This window comes from Melanotaenia boesemani, chromosome 10 (assembly GCF_017639745.1).
Source record: "Melanotaenia boesemani isolate fMelBoe1 chromosome 10, fMelBoe1.pri, whole genome shotgun sequence".
In the NCBI taxonomy this organism is placed as follows: domain Eukaryota; kingdom Metazoa; phylum Chordata; class Actinopteri; order Atheriniformes; family Melanotaeniidae; genus Melanotaenia; species Melanotaenia boesemani.
In genome coordinates, this window is record NC_055691.1 from 28,352,906 (window position 1) to 28,379,123 (window position 26,218).

The window sequence follows — 26,218 nt, forward strand, 5'->3', positions numbered from 1 at the left end:
TTCTGATAACCTGCACAGTCTTCGGTGGTGGCCTATGCCAGATCATCACTTTAAACGCTGTCGAATCGTAAAATATTTATTGGATGTTCCACTAACGTTAGACACATCATTTGGGGCTATATTAATTGGGAACTCATCCGAGTCTCTGCATATTTAGTGACAGGGATGCAGGAAAAAGATCCAACCAAAAAGAAAGAAAGAAAAATAAAATGAAAAATGTAATTACATAAAAAAAAAAAGAAAAAAGAACAATGAAAGAAAATATATTAATATTCATAGGTTATTGAAAACAGGCCTTGGATTGCAACTGTGTCACGCAACAGTGAGCTGATAACAGCAGCTCTTGCTATTGCCTTTCTTTCCTCATTGTGCAAATACTATAATATATTTTCACATTTTGAACGTTCTCTTTTACATTTAGGCTATAAAATTGTATTCAGTTGTTTAAAAATGGACTATGCTTAACTTTGACGTTTACCCCCCCCCCCCCCAAAAAAAATGTATATATTTAAAAAGTGCTATTTGATCTTAGTAATAAATACAATTTTCACTTTCTAAATATATGGACGATCGACAGATTGCACATCCAGCGTGAAATTCACAATAGCATTATCATAACAATGGAGCTGACTTGCGAGGATGGGACGGTCGAGCAGGAAAAACGAAAAAAGAAAACTAAAGGTCTTCTGTGGACATAAAAATAGAAATGGAAACGCACTTTCCCCCCCTTTTTTTAAAGTCAGAAAATTACCAAGCAAATCCGCGTGTCAAACCCAGAACTGCAGCTTGAACTGATCAACCCAGTCCAAAAGCAAGGATTTCTTTCTTTCCTTTTCTTTCCTTTTTTTGGACTGGAGCGTAACCTACAAGATTATATATATATATATATATATATATATATATATATATATATATATATATATATATATATATATATATATGTCAATTAAATCGTTCCATGGCTTTAACTATTTTTAATCATTCAACTTTTGCAAAGAAAGTGTGATATAATAAGACCCAGAAATTCTGTAATTTCACAATATGAAACATCATGACTAAATTTGAGCGGCCATCCTGTGCCTGGTCTGACACTAAATGTCAATATTCCTAAAACAGTCTTCCAGGGCCTTTTAGTGTTCGCAAGCCACAGACGGGAATCGCGGTGACAATGTCGCATTTTGGTGCAGATGTTCCAAATGCATCTCATATTCTTCGAAAGGTGGCAGGATTAAATTAGCCATTTTTAAAAAAGAAATAGATAATGACTTTAAAAAGAAAATAAATGTACTTTTTTTGTTATTTTGATATGCATTTTTGTTTACAATAAACAATTTTCTGCATTAGTGTTTTTTCTGTTTTATGTCATGCAGAGATTTGTTTTTGCATTAATATAAAAACTATTCAACTGAAATTTTATCCATGACATAATTTTGATATTTAAATCCAACGGTTCAGCTGACATATTTCATACTTTTAAATATTTCCTTTTCGTCTTTCTATGCGTCTCCAGCAGGGTGTCCTCCTCCTCCTCCTTCTTCACTCCTCCCTCCCTCCTCTCTCTCTTCTCTCTCGCGGAATCCTATTGATCCAAACGGGCTAATTAGCGGTGTCTGCGCAATTACGCACATGCGCACTGGCCGTAATCTCAGCCATTTTTTGAAGGAAACTAATTAGCAGGAATAAAGAGCCAAGTGTTTTTCCTCCCACAGTGATCAGAACTCATTCTACCTCTGGAGCTCGCACAAACCCCTCCGTCCCCATCTTCTGTTTACTACAGCCTATATGTAGCTTTAATTACACAGTTGTTTGGTAACAACTTGGACCCCGCTGCTCTCCTCTTTTTTTGCCCCCCTTCCTGGCTCTGTTAAAACGCAGAGGATTATTCATAAGGAATGAGTGGACTCTCCATACGATTGTTTTCTGGACTACTACACATTCGGCGTGCGGAGCTTTGTACCAGAGTCGCTGCAGAAATGTAAGTGTGTCATTTGTTTACGATATTACGGGAAGGAAGCGACCCGGCGGTGGGGAGGAGGACGGGGTGTTTGGTCAACGTAGCCTCTAATTCTCACAAATGAAGCTTTTGTTGATGTATTGTACGTTCAATCACCTGTTACTGCCTACTGAACGCGATCACTTTTGGTTTAGCTGATTTAGAGAGTGGTACGATGGGGAAGGAATTTCGTAAACAAAGGCAGAAGTAGGCTAGTCTGATGGCTGGTCAGTGACTTGACAACACGGATACGGGGAGTGAACTATTGTAGCTGCTGCCAGTCCAGTTTTCTCAGCCACTATATTGTAGTCCCAAAGAATGCAGAATAAGATGTAGTATTTTTCTTACCTTGGTACTGAGCTTGCTCAGGGTGCACTTGGCTTTTACTCCAAGCATTTGCAGAAAAAAAATAGAAACTGTCCTTCCCCAGCTATTTGTCCACATCCCATTAAAGCAAACAAAAGGCATTTAAAGTATAGCCACACAACTCTTCTCTGTCTGTTCCTCCGTCCCCCCTCACACCCCTGCCTCTCCTTTCTCTCTCTTAACACACACACATACACACACACACACACACTCACACACACTTACACACACCAGTTTAGGGAATCTGGAAATATATTGTTGCTGTTGGATATGATTTTTATTGGTGATACATCTGCTATATTACCTAATAAATAACAAGTTATGTGCATTTGCATCTTAATCCAAAACAATGACAATAAAACCATGCATGTTTAATACCAGGTGTTTTACGTAGGTGCTTAATTGACATCATCAGAATCAGTTGCACAAAAGGATGTACACACACATTAACACACAGAGACGTAGGCACACACATTGTTAAATGATGATTTCCCGCACTTGTGATCGATAGAGAGCCAGGAATGCCTGTATAAATAGTTACATTGCCGATAGACCCAGGTTATTGATTGCAGTGTAAATGAAAATCTTTATCAGATTAGAGGCTGTTCTCAGTTGCTGGCAGACTGGCTCAGCCCCTCAGCACTCTCTAGCAGGACAGTGGACAGCTGCAGTGGGCAAGGGTCTGCGGCCTGTGACATAAACACAGTACATTAAAGCACTATCAGAGTGCCGATATGAGCCATATATCTTCAAGCTGCAGAGAGGGGGAAGGGGGTGGCCACGGGGACAGGGAGTAGGGGTGTTTAAGGAGGAGGAAGAGGGGGAGGTTTGTTGAAGCAGAAGGTGAAAGGGTAGATTAAGGTCTCCTTGATTAAAAAAGGTCAGTAATGAGATTGCGAGACACACATAGACTAACAGAGATGTATCTGTCGCAAATAGAATTTATTGTCAGGCAGAAAGCATAGAGGAGACAGACCTGCCACATTTTTTCCCATTTCTTTAGGAAGTCTGTTTAGTGTGTTGATGTGTTTCAGAATCTTTAAAAGACAATTGTACGGTTTTTGATATTTGAATTATTAACATCATGCATGATAAAATGTTATAGCAATATGCCATTCTAAAAAAAAAAAAAAAATCCTGGCTATTAATGTTTGGATGTTGATTGTTTAAAATAATTTCTTAATTGAACATTTTCTTATTAAGAATCCCAAGTACACAGAGTGTCTGGGCAGAATTGTTGCAAGGCATTATAGGGTTCTTCTGTTCATGTGTAAGACTGTGTTTATAACAAATCCAACTTACAGGGGATCACACACAGTGTTACGCACAGAATATTAAAAGAACAAAATTACACTTCCAACTCAATTTGCTTAGAAAATTATAACATATTTTAATTAGCACTTTTCTAAAATAAAATTTTATCGATGCCACAAAGTCTTATTATATTGTCTTCACTGCTTGTAAGAAATGTGCAAAGATGTTGCTGTATAAAAAAGTGCTTGTGCTAAACAGGGATCATGTTGTCTTACAACACCTTCCTCACTGATGCACAGCAAATGATGTAGAGACTGATACATTGGCTGTAAAAAGTATTCCCTTATCTTCTTTTATCTAAGTGTGGCAATTTAGTGAAAGCCCTTTAGCTCAGAAGCGTTCAGTTCTTTATTTAATCCTATCCCCTGAGGAATATTACAGACCTCCTGCGTAGCCTTTACCCGCATTCCTTTACCCAGTTTAGCGCTCATGCTATTGATTTTCCCATTAAGGGCTAACACTAACCCCTGGGTAACCAGCCTCTGGATTGTGCACTGTGAAGGCAGTATTGAACAGATGCTATCCAGGGATTCTAATCAATGCCTTCACTGTTATGCAATATTATTTACATGACTCATGTATTTCTTTTCTTCCTTTTTTCATTCCCCTTTTCAACTGTCTCTGTCTGTCTTCTCTTCATCTATATCTGAAACATACAGGTGGGCTGGTAATGTGTGGCAGCTGTAGCCTCTGGTATGGACAGCGGTGAGGGAGGAGGAGGGGATGGAGGGGGTGGAGAGGAGAGAGATGCTGACCTCAGTCCCCAGGCTTTATCTCTTCCTCTCCTGACCCTGGCGGTCATTTCCGAGCAAGGGTCATCTTCTCATACCTCAGCTATGGCCCCTGCCAAAGAGCCCCTGACCCTCCCTCAGCAGGGGGAGGCGGGTGCAGAGGGGTCCCAGGCTAGGGAGGGAAGTGAGCAGAAAGAAGAAGGACAACATTCATGGGAGAATGGACTGCGTTTAAAACATGGGGTGAAAGAAGACTTAGGGGAGGGATATTTGTCAGGGCAAAGGAAAGATGAAGAGGAGGCGCATGTAGGTGTGGGAGAGGCATCAGTTACAGGGGGCCTCCCAGCAGCCCTCAGCAGCCGAGGTGGAGAGGAGAAGGAAGAGGAGGAGGCCATCTCAAACCAAAGCCAAACCAAATCCAAATGTTCTTTATTACCTCAACAGAGCCAGCACAGCTCTTCTTCCAGCACTGCAAAGGCCAGTGGCACACTCGACAGCAAAACAGCCGCCTCTCCAAAGCCCTCCCACATTCCTTCCCCCTCTCCAAAGCCCTTCCCTTTTTCTCCCATCTCTCCAAAGCACTTCAGTTGTCCGTCCTCCTCTTCTGCCCTGCTGAGCGAGACAGAGGTAAAAGACATTAAGGGTGATCAGGGCTGGATTTCTGGGTTTCCTCAGAGCTTTAGATCCCAGCAGTCTTCACTTGCTATTCCACTGGCAGGTATGGAGCCTGCCAGTACAGAACCTGCTGAGGATGATGTGCTGGCAGGGGTTCCTCACTCTTCCGTTTCCAATGGAAATGGTGCCAAAGCTCCAGAACCAAATGACAGCCAGCTAGACACAGAGGTGGATGATGAGAAAGAAGGGGAACAGAAAGAAGCTGTCCTTAAAAACCTCAACCAAGACCTCTCTCCTAACTCACTGACTAGCCACATGACCATAATGCACTCACGCAATTCCTGTAAGACGCTGAAATGCCCCAAGTGTAACTGGCACTATAAGTCTCAGCACACACTGCAAGTCCACATGAAGGAGAAACATCCAGAGACGGGAGGCCAGTGTGTATGTGGAGCTTCTGGGGGAAAGTGTGTGTGTGGTGGTGCAACACGAGGTCTATGTGGGTACTGCAGTTCTGGGAAACCCCATCCTCGCCTAGCCCGAGGTGAAACCTACGCCTGTGGCTACAAGCCCTACCGCTGTGAGGTGTGTGACTATGCTACCTCGTCGAAAGGCAACCTCAGCATACACATGCAGTCAGATAAACATCTTAACAATGTTCAAAATGGGGGACACACAAATGGTCACATGCACACGTCTCATATAAACAACAACAGCAGCTCCTCCAACAGTCACCCAGTAGATGAGCAACCATACAGCACCCTCCCACTCTCTGTTCCAACACCTGCTGCCCAGCCCTCCAAGCTCACACCACCTGCACACACACACTCTCACGGTAAGCGGTGGCGGTGTGATGTGTGCGACTATGAAACCAGCATTGCCCGAAACCTTCGCATACACACCACCAGCGAGAAACACACACACAACATGCTACGACTCCAGAGAGGTTACTATCTGTCTCACTGCAGGAGTCTTGCTCCACATCTTAAACACCTTCAAACAACAGGTGAGCAATATAAAGACATGTGACATCATTTAAGAAGAAACACTGAAAATGTGTGAAGTTTGGCTCATGGCTTCTCTTTGTTTTAGGTGCAGAGCTTTCCGTGAACATGCGGCTGACCAGTCAACATGTCTCAGAACAGCCAGTCACCCTTGGGTCAACTCTGACTCCCTCCCCCTCCCCCTCCCCATCTCCCCCTCCACCCCCTTCTCTGTCTCCTACCGAACCCCTCTCCCAGGGGGTGTTCCAATGTCTTGTCTGCTCCTGCTTTTCATCCGACAGCTTAGAGTCTGTGGAGCACCACCTGAATGCTCCCCGCACCCTGCCCCAGTCTGACTGGTGTTCCCTTGTCGCCGGTGGCTGCCACTGCAGACTGTGTGGGTACACCACCCCGCTGAGGGCTAACTTCTCCTTGCACTGTCAGACTGATAGGCACCGTACCCGTTACCAGCTTGCTGCTCACCTCCAGGAGGGTGGAGACAGGGGCCAGGAAGGGGCTACCCTCATTGCTAAGGGCAACCCCATCCAACTGAGGTGCAACCTTTGTGAATACGTGACCAGCAGTTTGGAGAAGCTTCGGGGCCATTCCCTCAGTTCACACCATGAGGCAAGCATCCGGGTTTACAGAGTAAGAAACTTTTAAAATCTTAGTTTTTTAAATTTCCACTCTACACATAAGAATGAACTTATCGCTTTTTTCTACCCTATAAGTGAGACTTCAAGCCAAAATGTGCTTATGATGTGGTAATATTCAGACAATTTGTTGTCCAACCATAACATTTCTTGCTTCTTTATCTTTCTATCTCATCTATTTAAGTTCCTGCAACAGTATGATGGTGAGGTTGATGGAGGTTCGTGGCTGTTCCATTGTCTTCTATGCAACCACTCCTCCTCTTCTAAACTACAAGTACTGAAACATAGTCAAACTTCAGCCCATCAGCAGAGGGAAGGGCTACTGCAGCTGCAGCCAATGGGTGGAGAGGAGCTGGCAGCCATTTTTACCATTAGAAAAAACCCAGGTGGCATTACAGGTGAAAATTTGAACTTTGTGGGTGTATTTTATGTCATGTTGCATGTGGCTGCTGAAAGCAAAGAGCAGACAGAGGATTAAGATGAAAAGAGTGAGGAAAATGAGCAGTGGCTGTTGCTGTGGTATTGATCAAACAAAGTGATTAGTCAATACACATCCTTGTTATATCCCCAATCACCCCTGACAACAGCTAACTAGCACCTGCTAATCAATGAACCAATACAAATCCCCTAGACAAGGAGTGTGGGAGGTGGTGGCTAGTCACTTCTACAGTCTGTGCAACATAAAACAAGGAATATATATTGTCTGGAGTGTGTGGACTTAAAAGAAGTAGTTCAGCACTTCATTTGTAAATTAAATCTATCCTGCTATTTGATTTTGTGTAGATTAAGACTTATTGAAGCTAACTCGTGTGTTGTGACTCCATATTATCTCTACTCCACCTCTAAGGAGAATCTAATGTAGAATCAATATGTGATCAATAGTGTATGGAGGCAAGCAAGAGGGATGAAGTGTGGTTCAAACACACTGGTATTTATTAAGATACTAGCCAGAGAATAATATAAACCGAATATAGCTTGATAGTTTATTAAAGCATATTATATGAGGCACTGTGTTTGCATGCCATAATTACTTGTCCTGCTCTGTCTCAGGAGAGCTCATTGAAGATATTGAGACCAGCACCGGTCCTTTGGACACAACCAAAGACACAAATAACATGGGGGAAAGGAAGATTTCTGAGACAGGTACAAATCCTAGAACATCTCAATAGCGAACTCAAACACAGTATGACAAAATATTATATTTTAAATAAACAGCTAATTTGGTTTAAATATTCAGTTAAATTTCTACTTCAAGAAAAAACAAAGGGAGAAGAAAAAGAAAAGAAGGAGTTGATGCCCCCAGTCAAACGTCCAGCCTCTGGATGTGGGGAAATGGAAAACTCCATCTCAACCAAACGTCCCAGAACACACCAGCAAAATGAGAACCAGCAGGTAAGCCCTTGACGTACATTTTAATTATGTGGATGTAAATATAAAATATACATAAGATCACAGAAACAGCATTTCCTCATGTAATATCACAAACCTGTGCACATATATGCTCCCTCGCTATTACTAATTCAACACAAATTACATTTTTTTCTCTCACTTCTCATCCCGTTTTCTCTCTTTTAGACTGTCCAGTGCCCTTTGTGCCAGGTTAAACTCCTGTATCCACACCTTCGACAGCATCTCACACATGTGCACAATGTGGCACAGGACTGTGTAGACAAGCTCATCAGTGCAGTAAGTGTATGCAACTGTGTATTTGTTGTATTTGCGTTCGTCAGGTAGTAAAAGAAAATGAGAAGGCGAAGCAATGGGGGATGGGAGAGATTGAAATGTAGGGAGACAATTCCATTAAGAAGGCACCAGAGAGAAAGGCTGCGCTTTTTTAATGCATGTTTAAGTAGCTCCTCGCTATCATCTTTGATGCAGCCGTGCAAATCTGTGTGTATGTGTACGCACGTTTTTTAGAGTGGAAGAGAGAGGGTTTGACTGAGTGAGTGAGGGAAAAGCCAGTTTTTCTATAATGCATGTTTAAGTAGCCCTCTATTACCAGAAGTGCAGTCAAGCTAAAAAGGGGCCCCCATGCTTTTTACTGTGTCTCTCCAACTAACAATGACCGGTCATCTATCCACATCACCATCCTCCATCTCCCTGGCCTGTATGCTAAGTGGCCTTTGTCTCTTGCTCTCTTCCCTCCACTTCACTGACTGCTTTTCACCCTTTTTCCCCTCTGCTGTCCCCCCCTCTGGCTGCTCCTATCACTCCTTTTCTGCAATTTCTGTCCTGCCCCTTCCCTTCTGTCTCTCCCAAGCTCCCTCTCAATTTCCTATGCGTTACCCCTCCCTTACTCACTGTCTTCCTCCAGAGCAGTTTTTTTTGTTCATTGCCCCATACTTCCTCCCTCTGCCTGTTCTATCTCTTTTTCATATTCTGCACCCCTTAGTCCCCTTCCTCCCTCCTTCCACTCCTCCCCTTCCTCACTCTCTCTGATAGTAATTGAGGTTCATTAATTCAGACTGAGGTGATGATGGCCATTATGTACCTTGCTTTCCAATTACGCTCTCTAGATTAAGTCTGACCTTCAGTTTTCTCTGCAGTGTGTATGTGTGGTTGTTCTTCCCTTTTGCTCCAATGAAGCTCTTACGCAGAGAAAACTCTTGTCATGTAAATCTCATCTTTGGCTCTCCGTCCTTTCCTTAGGGTGGCTCGCTGTTTGCAGAGATATACTATTTGCTCTATTTGCTTGAAGCTGTGGGGATGAAGATTTTCTATATGAAGAATGATTTTATAATAAATTCATTATTCAGCTCAGTAAAGTTTTATTAAACCCCTGGGGCATGTTGGAGGGCATTGTAGGAACCAAAGGGCAGATCCACATATCTGTACCATGTATTCTTATTAACAAACTGCCTTGCTGCTTGTACTACTATGACATATCTGTACCATGTATTCTTATTAACAAACTGCCTTGCTGCTTGTACTACTATGCAGGCAAGTGCAAGATGTAACAATAGACTTTAATGTTTTATGATATCAGTACAGGGGAGTGCAGTGATTCTGTCTTCATACATCTAGATATTTGCTTGCTATTTTACTGTACAATTAAACATGTTTTATTCATAATTTTGGCTTAGGTAAGCAAGATCTGATATTTCTTTAATTCAGAATTGGTAAAGCAATAATGGGTAGCAAGAAGGGAAAAAAAATCAAGAAACATTTTCTTTCTTCCAGGTCACACCATCCGTGGAACAACCGCAGTCGCCGCTGGAGTCAGAACTACACACAGACTTGCTTACTGATGATATTCAGAAAAATAAAACCACAGAGATTACCAATGCAAACTGTTCCCAGACTGCAGATACTATTTCCTCAACTGATTTGCAGAAAAACAAAGGTGGGTGAAAAGTGTATGATAAAACTGACTGCTAGTACCTATCTATCTGAAGAAGCAGCAAAAGCAAACTATGTTTTCTCTGTTGTAAAATTATCTTAATTTCATATTCACCATTTTTTTGTGTTTGCAGGCATTTCAGTGGAGAACACTGAGGGAGACATAGCCACACCCAAAGATGTCACAGCTCTTCTCACCCCACCCTTAGAAGACAACACCTCTCACCCCTCCAATGGCACACTTGCTCCTCAGTCCCCGACTCAGACCCCCCCCTCGTCACCGCCTACCTCCCCACCCAGTGACCCCCCTCCTCTTTCTGATCGTCATGGTTACCGATTCCGTTGCAGCAGGTGCAGCTTGGCGTTCCCTACTCAGGAGAAGCTCCAGCTGCACTGGCAGTACCATGCCATGAGGGCGGCGACAGAGTGCCCCCTCTGTTCCAGACAATGCCGCAGTCAGGAGGCCCTGCAGAGACACATGCAGAACACGCACTCACAGCAGGACAGCACACAGGGACAGAATACACTTCTGCCCCCTCACACTGTGCAATACATTGAGCATAATAAGTATTCAGTTCAGCAAGATTTTAGTTTATCCCCTCAAGTAGGTCAAGAAGCTGGAGAGGGTGATGATGAAGAGATAGATGAAGAAGCATTAGGCATGGAGGAGAAGGAGGAACAAAAAGAAGTTAAACTGAAAGAGAAGGAATTGGTCTCTGAAGGCAACGCAGGTGAGGAGGATGTAACTGAGCCAGAAAAAGGGATTCAGGAGGAGACGGCATCAGAACTGAGTTCTAGCTCTCTTGGCAAAAAGAGCTCTAACCCCACAATGGACCGTTATCTGGATCCATCTAGGCCTTATAAATGCACCATATGTTCAGAATCCTTTACTCAGAAAACAATTCTTCTGGTTCATTTTAATTCTGTGTCTCATCTCCATCGGGCCAGACGAGCCCTGCAAGATTCTGGCACTACTGTTACGGCCCCAGAAACACCACGTGGTCCAGATCCCAGACCCTATCGCTGCCGATTATGTGGAGTGGGTTACAGCCAGAGCTCTACGTTGGACATACATCTTCGCTCTGTCCTTCATCAAACTAGAGCTCGTGCTGCTCAGAACTCAGCTCCACAAACCCCAGCGTCTAAAACAGCTGTTCCAGTGTCAGTCCCCACTGCTGCTGTCCAGGCTGCTACCACCAGAGAAGAAACATCCAAAAGTTTAACTGTTACCAAGAAGCTGGATGATGTAAGCTCTTCAACCTCTTCATCAGCAGTTCCAGGCTTATTAGCTGACTATCAGCCAATTCTCTCTGATCCAACAGACAACCAGCAGGCTAAAAAGAGAGTGGCAGAGCTTCTAGCATCAAGAAATCAGCTAATGCTAATACAACAACAGCAGCTAGCCCAGGCCCAGGTCCAGGTCCATCTACAACAACAGACAGCACTGCTCCAGTCCCAAGCAATTCAGCACCTTCCCTTAGCGCCAGAGAATCTCCTTAAACAACACTTTTCCCTGGCACCAGACAATTTGATCTCCTTACAGCAGCAACTTCTTCTGCCATTTTACTTGTCTGGAGACATTAAGCTAAACCCAGAACTAACTATCAAGAGTCCAGATCTTTGTAATTTGGTGTCTGCTAACTCTATCCCAAAGGAACATGTCAAGGTAGAAGCTAAAAGGGAGTCCCACATGGATGAGAAACAAACCCAGAAGCCAAGTTCAAATTCAGCTGTAAGCCAGCCAACTGATCATTCTCAGAATGAAGCCAAGGTTGATGCAATTATCAGGGGACCATTCAACAAGCAGATGGAAAGAGAGCAGAGCAATTCCAGTGTTGAGGAGGAAAAAGAAGAAATACTTGTTCACGCTGTTAAAAACGAGAGTCGGAAGGAGGAAGCAGTTTCTTCCTCATTTAATCTTCTTGGATCACAGTGTCCTCCTCCCAGAGTTCCCTATGCTGCTGCAAATGGGGAACCGCTTAGAGCTCTGCTGCAGAGTTATGGCTATGAGTTAGCCATGCAATATATACAAAATAGACACAGGCACCAGCAGCAGATAGCAACACAAATGGTATCTTCTGTTGATATGGGTAAGGTGGGAAATTGCTCAGAGAAAGAAAGAGATGAGCTGCCGACTGAAAATGGAGGAGGCTGTGACAACAATAATAAAGGAGTAGAAATTGATGGAGACACAGAGGAGAAACAACAGAGTAAAGAGGAGGCATCATCAAAAAAAGAGAAAAAATGCTGTGAAATTGGAGAAAAGTGTAAAAACTGTGGAAAGTTTTTCTCAGATCCCTTGATTTTAAAAAGCCACCAGGAGTATATTCATAGGATGCTTTACCCTACTGCTGCACTGGAGAGGTTTTCAAGAGAATATAGAGTGCAGTACGACCAGATATACCCTCTTGCACAGCCTAAATCTTGGGAGAATTCAGCATTTGTCACCCAAGCAGCAGCAGCACCCCCAGCTACGAGCACAGAAGCAGAACCTGCTACTGAATCAGCCAAGTCTCAAGTGAAAACCATTGAATTCCCACCTATATCAGCTTCAGATCCCATGACTAAACCAAACGCTACAGTTAACGACTTGACAACGGCTGCTCCTGCAGCTTCCTCTTCATCTACCCCTTCTCAACCACAGGATCTTCAGCAGCAGGAGGCAACTATCCCAGGCACATCTGCTGCAGCTACTTCTCAAACTACAACCCCAATACATCTCCCCTTGGCTAAAATACCTATGCTCCCTCTATCGTTGCCTCAACTTCCCATACCTCCTCTACCCTTACCAAAGCTTCCACTTCCACCAATTACCTTTCCAATGGAGGTTCCACTCCTTCCTCCTGTTGTGATGCAGTCTATGGCTCTCCAGACCCAGCCTTGGTTAGACTCAAGTGTGAACCCTGAGCTGGCAAAGCTCTACCAGTCACAGCTTAACCCGTTACTTGGACAACAGCCACAACTTAGCCCAGCTTTGCTTACTCAGCAACCCCAGCTGAGCCCAGCTTTGTTAGGTCAGCCGCCACAGCTCAATCCTGCGTTGCTGGGTCAACCATCCCAATCCAACCCCGCCCAGACAGGACAGCCAAGCCAAGTTAGCCCAACCACACCTGATACACAACAGGGTAAGAGAACCCGGACAAGAATCTCTGAAGAACAACTCTCTGTTCTGAGAAAACACTTTGATATTAATAGTCTCCCCAGTGATGAAGAGATCAACAAGATGTCTACTCTGTCTGGTTTGCCTAACAAAGTAATTAAACATTGGTTCCGCAATACCCTATTTAAAGAACGCCAGCGAGACAAGGATTCCCCTTACAATTTTAATAATCCCCCAACCACAGCCTTGGATGAGACCAGAGAAGAAGTAGCACAAAACCAGCATTTGACACACTCACCATGTTCACTGTCACCAGGCCTGTCAGCCAACCTCTCCCCACAACCACAAACAACAGACCTGCTCAGAGAACCTCAACGGGGCAGACGGTCATCCAGAACCCGTTTCACTGAGCAACAGCTGGATACTCTGCAGGGGGTGTTTGAGGCTACTCCATACCCCAGAGAAGAAGAATATGACAGGTTGTCTGCTCTGTTGTCTCTCCCTAACAGAGTCATTGTTGTGTGGTTCCAAAATGCGAGGCAGAGAGCCCGTAAAAGTCAAGAACAGGGATCAGAGGATGGACTAGAGGGGAAGAACCAGCTTGACATCAACAAAAATAAAAATGGCTGTTATAAGAATGATGATGATAATCAGGACAACAGCTATGAGGATGATGGACATGGTGACTCTCAGAATGAGAACTCCATGGATTTTGCTTATGAGTATTACACCCACCCTGATTCACCTGCCGTTGATTCTTCCACTCACTGCTCAGAAAGTGAGCATCTAGCGACCAAAGGTGAACAAACACCTGCTAAAAGGAATGAAGAAGAAAAAATAACCACGTCTCAGGCTAAGATGAATCCAGCTCTTGTTCAAAACATTATTTCGGATGCAGAGATCCAGCTGAAGGAGATTGCTCAGGCCACAAAAACAGGATCTGGTTCACATCCTGATCTCAAGCTGCCACCAGAAAGTCTTCTAGAAAGACCTAAGCCTCTTGCTGCCTCTTCCTCACAAAAGACAAAACCACCCATCTTGTCTATGTCTCATTCTGACCAGGCGGATACCAATAGTCCTTCTTGTGATCAAGCTAATGAAAAGATTTCCGATACATCACCCAGCACCCATTCTGCTCCAGAGCCTGAAATGATCCACACTCGGCTCTCTGATACCACAGCATGCCTCTCTAGTGAAACTCAGCCACAGCTCCAAGTCCAGGCTCAATTCCAGTGTAGTCTATGCCCAGCTTCCTTACCATCATTTCAGCTGTGGCAAGAACATCAGACTAGGCATCTCCTGGCAGCTCAGTCCCAGGTACAATTCCTGCAGTCTGGATTCGTAGATCGAACCATGCCTTACATGATGCTTCATCCCAACCACACATTAATGGCTAGCCAAATGCTTTCAGGAGCTATGTCTCAGATGCACCCTAATCCCACACATCCCATGATTTCACACCTGAACAGCATCCAGATTAAGAATGCATTCTCTGATCACGCAAGTAACACACTAAATAACTCCCTGACACCCATAAAGCAAAGTGCAAAACATATATCAGAAACCAGTTTTGAAAGCCAAAGGAGCAATAGAGAGGCTGAAGAAGAGCACAGAAGGGATAAGCGTCAGAGAACTACCATCACTCCAGAACAGCTTGAAGTGTTATATCAGCGCTACAGTTTGGACTCTAACCCCACCAGAGGAGTCCTTGAAAGCATTGCACGAGATGTGGGCCTCACAAGACGTGTGGTTCAGGTACTATTTATGAAAGATGGCATCATTGGGTTGTATTGGCTGTATTTACTTTTAAAACATGTCTTTCTCTCACAGGTCTGGTTTCAGAATACACGTGCAAGAGAGAGGAAAGGACAGTTCCGGTCAGTGGGACCAGGATCCAGTTTCACCTTGGGCTTGAACCACCTACGCTGCCCATTCTGCAGGGCACTTTTCAAAGTGAAGAGTGCTCTTGATGCTCATATAAGATCGCGCCATTGGGCGGAGGCTGAAAGAGCAGGTTACAGCCTGTCAATGGCTACTGGATATAATGGGCAAACTGGGTTGTCTACATCATCTGTCACAGAAAGACCAGGTCCATCTATCTCCTCCCACCATGCCCCAAACCCTGGCTATGACATCACTAACAAAGAGCTGACCATGAAGCAACATTTGAGTTCTTTGTCTTCAACCACAAATCTAAGTAACCTCGAGGAGGAGGATGAATACGAGGAAGATGATGAAGAGTACCCATGTGAGGAGAGCTCCAGTATGGCTGACCAAGGTTCTCCTAGTCCAGAAGAATCTAGGGGTCAAAGCTCAGATTGGGGTGAGACACCGACTCAGCAGCAGCACCTACATCAGCAGCAGCGCCAAAGGACACAAATGAGCCACTTCCAGGTGCTCCAGCTCAAAGACTTCTATAGGAACCACCGCACACCCAACCGCCTTGAGTGTGAAACGCTGGGCCAGGATTTGGGACTGCCTCACCGTGTGGTGCAGGTAATTACCAAAAACAGTCAAGCCATAACAATTTAGCTCGTAAAGGTTAGTAGATGATATTTATCAATGTAAATATTTTTGCAGGTGTGGTTCCAGAATGCCAGAGCTAAGGAGAAGAGGGCCAAGAGCCTGAGCTCTGATTCTGCAGAGAGGGAGCAGGCCGAGCTGTCAGCAGGGGCAGGGGAGAGAGATAGAGCTTAGAAAGGCAGACTGCTGCCTTTGAGTATGTTTTCACCAAAACCGCTCCTGCAACTGCTGGCAAACTCCACACATATCCTGTCCACTTGCTGCCAAACTTATAACCTGAACACCCCAAAGATGCAGAGCTGCAGTGGCCCAAAGAGAAACTCTCAACAAGTTTGGGAGAGCCCAAACCAAGTCCTCTTTACCACAGCTTCCCTCTTTTCATATTGTTCTTAAACTCTTTCCCAGTCTGTCTTGTACTGTTGAAACATGCCCCCACACCCCAACCCTCCCTGTTCTGTCAGACACCTTACTACAACCAAACACCATATTGAAAAAACCAACCAGAGTCCACAGAGGCCAAAGAGCATCCTCCAAGTATGTGACCTCACTGCCCAGCTAGACCTGCAGTCTACCTCTCAGTCTGCATGACAGACCCACAGTGGGCCCTCCAACAGACAGTGCTAGATGACTAGCTGTGTAGCATGTAGTGCCAGACTCCACGAGGCTGGAACAGAAATTGTCAAAGAGATTTTAGTGTAAATAGAGAGCTCCAAAAAAATAAACTTGAAGAAAAACAAAGCAGTTAACAGTGGAAGAAGGAGAGAGGAAAAAAAACAAAAAAACTCAATTATATCCTTGAAATACACAGGGGTATTTGCATAGAGCTTTTGTAAAGACTGTCTCAGATTCCAAAGCTCATAACCAAAATTTTACATGTCTGTGGATTCAGTTTGAACGTGTTTGTTTTGGATGACAAACTGCAGAGCTGACGTCTGTATGGTGAAGAGGTGAGATCTGCAGCTGGCATAGGTAAGCCGAGTACCAATAGACTGACGTGGTGCTAGAATGCAGCTTCACCCTCCAAAAGCCAATGATGAGTCTTCTGTTGTACATGTACTCCTTGTATGTTCCTTTAGTGGATAACAGCCCAAATAGCACAGTACGTAAAGGTCAGTTTGTCCTGAAAGGGGGAAACTGTTTTTATAGCACTCAACCATTAAACTGTATATGAAAACTTTAACCAAACTCAAATTTACATTGTGTGTGTTTAGTAATAGTTTCTTGATATAAATCTTATGGATTGACATTAACTGTCTTGCTTCAATATAATAGTGTCATGATAATGAAAAGATTATGACAGCTTTCGTATGTTCAGGCAAGGTGAATTACTGCCTTTCCATCCTATTTGAATATACCAATGGCTTACCAATGTTATGTGATTAATGTAAAGCTTTCTATACTCAGGTCAACAGCTCAACATGGCTCTACTTCAAATGTGATCTTAATACTGTACTCTTCTGTTTTTAAAACAGAAGAGGCCTGGTTAAAACTTGGACTAAGTATTAGGTGAAATCTACACAAACATCTATGTATTTCAAAGATCTGAGCTTTTCACCTCTGAGTAATAGATTGTTACAAAAAAAAAACCTTATTGAAACTAAAGTGTTTAATAGTGTGAGGGGTAAATGTACAGTATTTAGCTTTTGTATGGTTGACTCAAGACTTCATTGGATGTTTGAGACATAGCTCTCTTTTCCACACAAAGGGGAGCTTCTCCACAAAGTTGAGGAAAAACTTTGGATGCTATTGATGTTATTTTTGTACACTTAATTTATTTCCCTCCCCCTTCCCCCCACCTACTTTCTGCTTTTTCTCTCAACCTTTCTTCCTCTGTTCATTTACAACCAGTCTTTATTCTACCTGTAATAATGATAATATAACAATAATAGCTAAACAATAATTAATGCTTTAAGACAAAAATCCAAAGACGTGATAATACTTTAACCATATGACTTACAAAAATAAGCGCTACTGTTTACTTGACGATGTATGGAGTCCCTGTATCTAAGCTACTGTTTTCTGCCTCTCATAAGCACACTGGAGACTGTAACCAAAACCCCAAACTAGAGCCATTGCAGTCTGTAATATAGCGGTTGAAGAGTTTTACTTCTTTTGAGAAATGTTACAGTTTATTTTTCTTTTATATCATAGTGTTGAACTTCAGCCCTTAAGGATGTCCAGTTTGCTGCTAATGTACTGTAGTTTCTAACGATATTGTAGAAAGATGCATGCTCTGATCGCTTTACCACTAGGCTTTAATGACTACAAACTGTAATGATACCTGTGATGCTGTTGATAAACTGCTCCTGTTATTCTGTTAAAGACTAATGGATATGCGGGGCTCAATTCCATCAAGTTTATTTTTCAGTATTCTGTTATTTCCCCATACACAGAAAAAAAAAGCTTTCATAATATCCTAAAAAAATTCTTTAATGCTTCCACTTTCAGAGACGTCTTATTTGGGCATTAACTTCTCAGTGCTTATGGAGATACTGCATAGTTATTTGAAGGAGTTAAGCCCCAAACCTTCCACTGGTATGGTGTCTTTCTGGGTTGCAATGTCTGTAGTCCAGCTAAAACAGCCTTTGCTGAACTCAGACGGACAACACAGCCAAGTTTCCAAAGGATATGGACTGACTAACTTTGTCACGATTTTGTTCTTAAACTAACCAATGTTTACGACAATACCAATGAGCTTTCTTCTGTACAGAAATGTGCATTCCAAATACCACAAAGGCAGTTTTTTGTATACTGATGATTTCAAATTTAATTTCTCGTATTCTCTTGATCTTAGTGACTGTAAGATGTACATATTGGAGTCCTCTGTGGTGAAGAGACTCTGTTATCTTTACTGTAGGTAAAACAGTTCTTTTAATTTAATTTGACTTTTTTTTTCTGGATATGTTGTTGCCATAGTGATGACCAAAAAGATACCTGTGATGTGCGCCTGTCCTTATGTCCTGCTCCAGTGGTTTAGTGTGTCTCTATACTCTTCCTACCCAAGTTTCCCCTGCTGGTGTGTGTTTCTTCCCCTTTCCCTCCCCATACTCCACTGAGCTAAATAAAGTCTGCTTTGGTGCACGCTCCAGTCTCATCCCTTTGGTCTAACTTGAAGAAGCCATTTTGTGAATGTTGTGCTATGCGAGGGTGTCTACCGCTTTAATGTGTTTCATATTCCAGGTTGTACGTTCGGCGGTGGGGTACGTCTAGCTAGAAGGCTTTTGGTGTGCAATCGTGTGTGTGTAACACGGCAGAGTGTGGAAGGCGTTTGGTGAATGGAGCCATGACCTCTAGGGTCACTTCATTAATTACATCTGTGACATTCAGCCAGATGAGTTTCCTTTGTGACTAAATGATATGATGAATATTAACGACCTCGGATGAATTACATTGCTGCTCCTGCTGCTGCTGCTGCTGATGATGATAATGTGTTTTACGACTCTGGGAGAGAGGGGAGGAAAATTGCACACTACAGCACATTTAGGACACTGATATTCATATGCAACATTTCAAAGACCACAGCTTAGGTTGGTTGAGAGGATTTTATTATTATTTGTTCTTTCTTGTGTAAAACTTTTTAGCAGTTGATGAGGCAACTTGCAAGAGAGGAAAATCTTGAACTACCGGGGAATGTGAGGTTCTCAGAGTCGCACGCACAGGTTTCTGCTTTTTTTTTTCTTATGCAGCAAGCTATTCATTTAACAATTACACAGAAATGCAACAAGAGAAAATGTCACCATGAAACTGTTATAATCTGATTTTGGTTGTGAAGCTAAGACAAACAGATACATGAGAGGAACAATAGCAAAGTAAACACAGAAGAGGGCTTGAGATAGCTTCGTATTTGATGATAGCCATCTTAGAAAGTCATCGTGATAAAGTGATCCCCCACCATTTCTCCTTCTCTCTGTCCTCCCCCTCTTAATCAAATGAGTACTGTGCAGCTGGTGGGGTTGCGGCAAAAAGGGGTACAAGTGTGTGTGTATGTGTGGAGAGTAGGTAGAGGGGGGCTTTGAGGGATGGCGTGAAATTATTGCCTGCTGGTGTATATGTGTCGCTGGGGGGAGTAGAGTAGGGGGTTGGGCTGAGTCTGGGGAGGGGGTGTAATGTCATTGCCTGCTGGTGTATCTGTAGTGGGGGCTCATTTAGATTTAGATTGGTTATGTGAGGAGAGAGCTTGAAAGGCCACCTCATGTTTATGCATGAATCCCAAAGCATGCTGCTGTGGTGGAGCCTTGAGTTAAAGAGACAGAGCTGAAATATATTCGTACATTTAGACAAACCTCTGCATCTGAGTATAATGTTTCAGCTGAAGCCACGCTGTGCTTTCAGATATATTTCAATCACTGCAGTTGTAGGATGGTCTTTGATGTTATTTTTCCATCTGTGTGCCTTTCTTCACAGATTACACCTCAGTCCAAACTTATAGTATTTTTTTAAGAAAGGTTTCAAATTTTAGATCTCAAAATGTTAACTTCACCTCACCACACCTGCCTGACTGTGTGCAGACGTTTGCTGTGGAGTCTTCTATGGCTGATGCATAGCTTCCCACATTGCACTCACTCATACCCCAAGAGTAATCAGTAAATGTCTTTGAAAGAGAGTTTGTTCAGCACTTCATCAGGTATAAAGTGGTTTTTATTTGGAAATGTGGTCCCTATCCATCTTTTAAATGACTTTTTAATGGTCGTCACACCATCCTAATCAATCATGTGGCCGAGGTAGCCTGCAAGCTCAAATACACTCTATTTATAATTCCTACATTCTGCTGCAAAAACTGACACTGTACCCTTTCAGGGCTGTACAATAAGAATACTGGTAGCATTGTTTTTCTGATTTTGCAGAGGCGTTAATAAAGTCTTCCTTCACTAATCCCCAGTATCCTGGTTATAAGGTGTCTTATGTAATCTGTCGGTATAATGCTGATTTCTTCATGAAATGGTGTATAGGATAACTTTGTGATATTTATTGTTCAGGCCGACACTTTGTGACCCCCTCACCACCAAACCTCCCTTGTCACACTGTCCCCCACTTCCCTCCCTTCAGCCCACTGGCGGCCACAGTACTTTACATCTATAATGAGATACAAATACGCATCAGCAGGAGAGTGTCTATGCCACGCGTCACAGTGTGAATATTACTCACACTTATTAGCTGGATTATGTTAATCTTTACACTCTCTGCTCACAGACAACAGACTCTCCATGATATGGGGGTGGTCACGGCAGTAAGCGTGTGCTGCCGTTTGTATACGAGTGTGTATACGTGTATGAATGATTGCCATGTTGTCAAACTGATCTGCATGAGAAAAGGCAGTCTAATTACATCACTTATGCAAATAAGCAATAGACACAGGCATGAGCATACATACACACTACAGAGAGCTTCTAACTGAGGTCAAAAAGACAGCATGAGGCACACTATCTTGTTGACAATCACAGGGCGATATCACCACTTGTCAGAAATATGTTTTGACACAGTATGTAGAAGTTACAGTGAATGTTTTGATGAATGGCTTCAACTTTTTCAGAAAAAAGGAGACTGGTCAAACTCATGAGGGACCAAAGCAGTCTGTTATTGACTGTTATTGGAAAATGTCCAACTCCATATCCACTGATTAGTCTTTTCTCAGACTGATACATTGATAGTATCCCTGTTGGCATGATTGATTGAGTCTGACATATTTTAATTACGCCCAAATTAAATGAATCGGCTGGCAGACTATAAAACATTGCTGTTTAATAACGAGCCCCTCCATTTTACTTTTTTTTCCTCCCTTCATCCAATCCCATTTCGCCGACCCACACCAAATAACCTCTCTCTATTTAATGATATGCAAATGAATTTCCATGAACCCCATGATCCCATGCAATGATTAAACTGAGATGACATTAGCTGCCATGCTGCTGCCACTGTCAGTGCTTCTGTATGCCTCTTTTCTTTTCCCCTATCTCCACTATCTTTCTCCGTATCCACGACAACAGCCAACTGGTGATATTAAGGGGTTCATTGTCACCATTCCCTTATGAATTTTCTTTGTGAGGGATGACATTCTGAATATCCAGTATTATTTTAGAGAAGTTTTCCCAGTGGCAGCAGATGGGGAGCATCAGAGTCCGAGATGTTGGTTCTTACACAACATGTTTTATCAGCACGCTGAAGACATTCCTGTTAGAACAACATATAATTACTGTGATGCAGTAACATCATTCAGAAGATTTTGGTTGCCTTCCACATCTCATTTTCCACTTCCACTGCTCCCCTCCCACCGCTCCGTTTTAGTCTGTATCCAGCTCCACCTCCGCTGTCGTTTATTGTACTCCATTTGCATAATGAAGCCCAGGCTTAATTAAGATCCCACTGGAGTCTGGAGCCAAGGATGAAGGAAAGAAGGACGAGGAAGCGGGGAGGGGGGAATCCACGTTCCTCAGCTTATCCGCACGTGTCCAAATAGAAGGCACAATTTAGGGGGGGAGAAAAGCGTTGACGAGCGATTAAATCGCTAATTATGATCGGCTGTTAGAATTTGTGTGTGGCTGTTAATTAGCTGCAGATGAGATGCCCAGACAGTTGCCCGCCCCTGACGACTGCAACACCCTTCCTGACTGGCAATGGAGAAACACAGCTTGACACCCTGGAGATGATGCCAACACATCCCTCCCTTTAACACACATAGACGTCTGAAGGGATATCCCTTTAAGAACATCCCAGGTGTGCAAGTCCAGGAAAGAAGCTCTTCATCATTACTGTCCTCCCACTCCCTCTGTTCTTCGTTAAGCACAAAATTCCTCATTTTCTTCTTATGTATCCTTTAGTCATTTAGCTTGTTATCTTGCTTCCTCTCAATTCTCTTCCTCTCCGTGGTAAAATGGTACAATCCCTCTTCCTTCTTCTTTGTAATGGGCAACAGCTTTCGTTCACCACAGCAGTTGGCACAGAACAGAGTTGGCATCAAGGAAATGGCTTTTGTCTCATACACCCACAACAGCTGCATTTGTGGGTGTAATTTTAACCTTTTACTTCTGTTTTGTGCTGCTATTTACTGCATTTTTGAACCGCTTTAGATGGCACCTGCAAATACCCCGCAGCTTGCATTTGGCATGATGCCATCTCTGTTTTTAGATTCTCCCTTGAGGGGATATCTTCGCCATAAAAATTCAAGGCTTCCGAAATGTTCTGCTCACCGTATGGATGTTTCTGTTTACAAATGTGTGCATTATGTTGGCTTGGCAGTATGCCATCTTTGTCCCGGTGCCCTTGTTGCCCGCAAAAAGATGCCATCGCAACCCGTTGGCAACCGTTGCCTGGGCATGTCTTCTTGGCTTTGTCCGAGCAAATGGTGATTAGAAGCAAATCCTCAGAGGTGAGTCCTCTTGTCTTTGACTACAACAGTCCTCCGGCACCTGGTTTGATTGCTTCGGGTATGCCTTGAGTACAAACTGGCATGGTGCCCGCTGGCTGGCACGCTGCGCCTGGCAGGGGGAGAACGAAAAGTCGGAAAGAGAAAAGAGTAGTATGTTCCGATGCCATTTTTCTTCATGTGACAGATGCTCACCATGGGTAGTTGTACAGCACCATCCATTTTCCTCTTTAACATCCTTCTGTCTTCTTCATCGCTCTACATCTGAGTCATCCTCCTATGTGCTGCCATCTTACTTCTCTGTTCTGCTGTACTTTGATGTTTTTCACGTTTTCCTTTTTTCTGCCCCGTCTTGTGTTTGTGATGCCCGATTATGCCTGTGCCAAGGTGGCACCATGGTAGCAATATGGAGGTCTGTTTCGCTTACTCTTTCATTCTTATTCTCTTCGCCCCTTCGCCCATGCCCATGCCCGCCCCCGCTCAAGTCCTGACTGGATGGCACCGTGCCAACCTGCCACTGCCATCGCTCTCATTTGTAGCTCATCCAGCTCTTGCCCTTCCCCCTGTCTCCATATTTCCATCCCTCTGTCTTTTCTTAATTTCATTCATATTGTTTCTTAATCATTTATTCCATCACATATGTATTTCTGCAAATATGCCCTACATCACTTCAGTAAAGCATCAAAAACTTTTCATTTCTTCCAAGCAGAAACCGCCGGTCTTGTCGTTTGGAGGACTATTTCAGCACCTGAAGGAATGATCTCAGTGGCTGCCCTGTAGGTAATTACAGCTGCAGTTACTTATTCCACCGAGACAAGTGGAGAAGGACAAAGAGAGTCCTGAGTTTGGAGAAAGCTGTGTTGTTTTAATTAACTTTTACCAACCCCCTCCATGTGTGCTTCATTTCACGTCTCGGAGAGCCTTGAGCTGGTTGTGCTTGTTCACACATAAACTGTACAGCAATATGATTGATGCGATTATCAGTAAAATTGATTGTGTACCATTGACCTCACCCACTTTACCAAGATGACCCATGATCCTTTGTTTTTCTCTCTCCCCCACACACATACTTTTTAAATTCACTTGTGTCAAACAAAAGCTGCCAGTGGTGGCGGAGCCATTAAGCAAATACTCTCATTAGAACACAAAACATAATGAATATGTAAATGATGTGTGTAATTTATGCATGGTTGGAAAGACTTCTTCTCTATTCAATCTGCCATTGTATTCACCCTATTTATATCCTTTTTTCCCTAAAACTTCACACTCTTTTGCCAATTTTCTTCTTTTCTTAGAACACATCCTGTGAATGAATCCACTGGGAACCCCTTAAGGGCTAACTATTGTCTATTTTTAACACATCTTTCATGCTTTTACCATGGTTTATAGTTTATAATACATCTCAGAATCTCTCTTTATTTGTTTGTCTCTTTCAGCTAACAACTTATCCTCTCAAACAAACCCTGCAGTGACAAAAAAACAAAAACAAAAACAAAAAAACAAAACAAAACAAAGTGTTTCATTAAGATCTTTCTTCCAAGAACCTGAATACTGCATAATCCAACTAATTTACTTCTGTGCTTCACTGTGTTATATTCTGTTTGTTTTTGTTCTTTTTTGTCACCCAGTGAGTGTGTCGATCTTAATGTGTGGTCCAAACTGTGTGGTAAATTGAAGCATGTCCTGATAGAGTAGCCTTCTCCTGTCTAGGATAAACACCTATAATACTCTGGCTCCCTTGGCAATCACCATAGCAACAAACCATGGTATCCACGTGAGTTGCATAATAAGATGTTCCCCAAGACCACGGACCATAAAGCAGCGACAAACTAGACACCCGCAGCAATGGATGTGCATTAGAAAATAACCACTAAAATACATCAAACTTCACCTCCGGCTGATTCAAAGCAAATCTTTCCTGTTTATCAATCGGCTTGGAGCACAAAACACACCCTTTTAGATGTACGTGCACCTTTTCTGTCTCTCCACAACTTAACAGGTGCTGATGAGCCACAGTCAATGATTGTAATGAGCTATCGATCACCGTGGGAAAACAGAGGGACAGAGAGGGGTGAGGGAGGCACGGGGAACAAGAGGACACACACAAACAGAAGGGACTGCCAGAGAACAGTAAAAACTTCAGATGAGCCAAATGGAGACAAGCTACTCCAGACAGAGTACTTGCTTTAACCTAGTCCTTATCTCTGTTTGTTGTACTTAAGATTGAATTTACGGGATAGTGCTTTCTCTGAGCACCAGTTGAAGGGAAGTAGCCAACTCAGAGCAGCTTCTGCATGGGCTGGTTTGAAGATGACCATGCAGACACGCTTGTCATGACCGAGTCCAGATGCCAGTGAATGGCACTGACGCAGTATCTCTATTTTCCTCTCTTTTTCTTTCTTTCTTTCTTTTTTTTTTGTTCAGTGTGCACAGAGTGGAGGCAGACAGCTTTAGGGAAGGGGGAGGTGCGTTGCATGTGTCTGTGTGTGTGTGTGTGTGTCGGCTGGTGTTTCAGATAATGAAATGCAGCAGGGAACAAAGAGCTGGGGGCCCCTATTCTCTGTGCTGCAGCTTCATTTTCACTCCCGTCAGTCTATGATTCTTCCAAACCCTCTTTCTTGTGTACATGTATGTGTGTGTGTGTGTGTGTTTATGTTTGTATGAGCTGGTTGTTGTGTGTATGAGTGGCCCCCTCCTCCTCCTGTTAGCATTCTGCATGGCAGATTCCCCTAATGTAATAACTGTGTCTGCATGTCTAATTTACAGCAGGAGAGAGTAAATAGCCTGTGGTTAATTACAGTACGTGTGTGTGTGTGTGTGTCTATGCGTGTGTCTTCATGCGCGTGGGTGTGTCAGAATGATTTATGAGTTGCAAATAGCTACACCAGTGCCCCGTTTCTCCTCACTTAGTTTTTAATCTGTCTTTCCATTAATTTTCCTGGAGATGTTATTATGGTTTTATAACAGTGTGCACGAGGATGCACATGTGAATGCACGTATGTGTTAATGAGACAGAGGTGAGGACATTTTGTGAAACTCAAGGCTACGTGAGCACCTGGGTTGCACCTCACCATTTCCCTTTCCTTTTCCGTCCACTGGTGCTTCATTCACTCTCTTCATTGAGAGCCACAATGAACACAGATCTTTATTGACAGTACACGGTAGAACATGGAAACAGCAGGTCAATCCGTTTAGCCCAAGGGCCGATACACCAATTCACCAATTTGTCAGTGTTAGTTTG

The 26,218-nt window shown here is 43.3% G+C and overlaps 1 protein-coding gene and 1 long non-coding RNA gene across 2 annotated transcripts; one reads left to right on the top strand and one right to left on the bottom strand.

Annotated features, from left to right (window-relative positions):
* The first annotated feature begins 1,724 nt into the window (after positions 1 to 1,724).
* LOC121647097 (zinc finger homeobox protein 3-like) lies at positions 1,725 to 18,698 on the top strand. Its single transcript, XM_041996256.1, has 12 exons — positions 1,725 to 1,975; positions 4,333 to 6,025; positions 6,112 to 6,650; positions 6,840 to 7,053; positions 7,706 to 7,798; positions 7,911 to 8,047; positions 8,231 to 8,341; positions 9,836 to 9,998; positions 10,129 to 14,140; positions 14,171 to 14,849; positions 14,925 to 15,590; positions 15,675 to 18,698. The coding sequence occupies exons 2-12, from the start codon at positions 4,369 to 4,371 to the stop codon at positions 15,789 to 15,791; spliced, it is 8,388 nt and encodes a 2,795-aa protein (XP_041852190.1). The 5' UTR covers positions 1,725 to 1,975; positions 4,333 to 4,368; the 3' UTR covers positions 15,792 to 18,698.
* Positions 18,699 to 20,384: 1,686 nt separating this feature from the next.
* LOC121647101 lies at positions 20,385 to 23,404 on the bottom strand. Its single transcript, XR_006011781.1, has 2 exons — positions 23,173 to 23,404; positions 20,385 to 23,089 (listed from the first exon to the last, which is right to left on the bottom strand). It is a non-coding gene; the product is annotated as an uncharacterized LOC121647101 (long non-coding RNA).
* Positions 23,405 to 26,218: the final 2,814 nt, after the last annotated feature.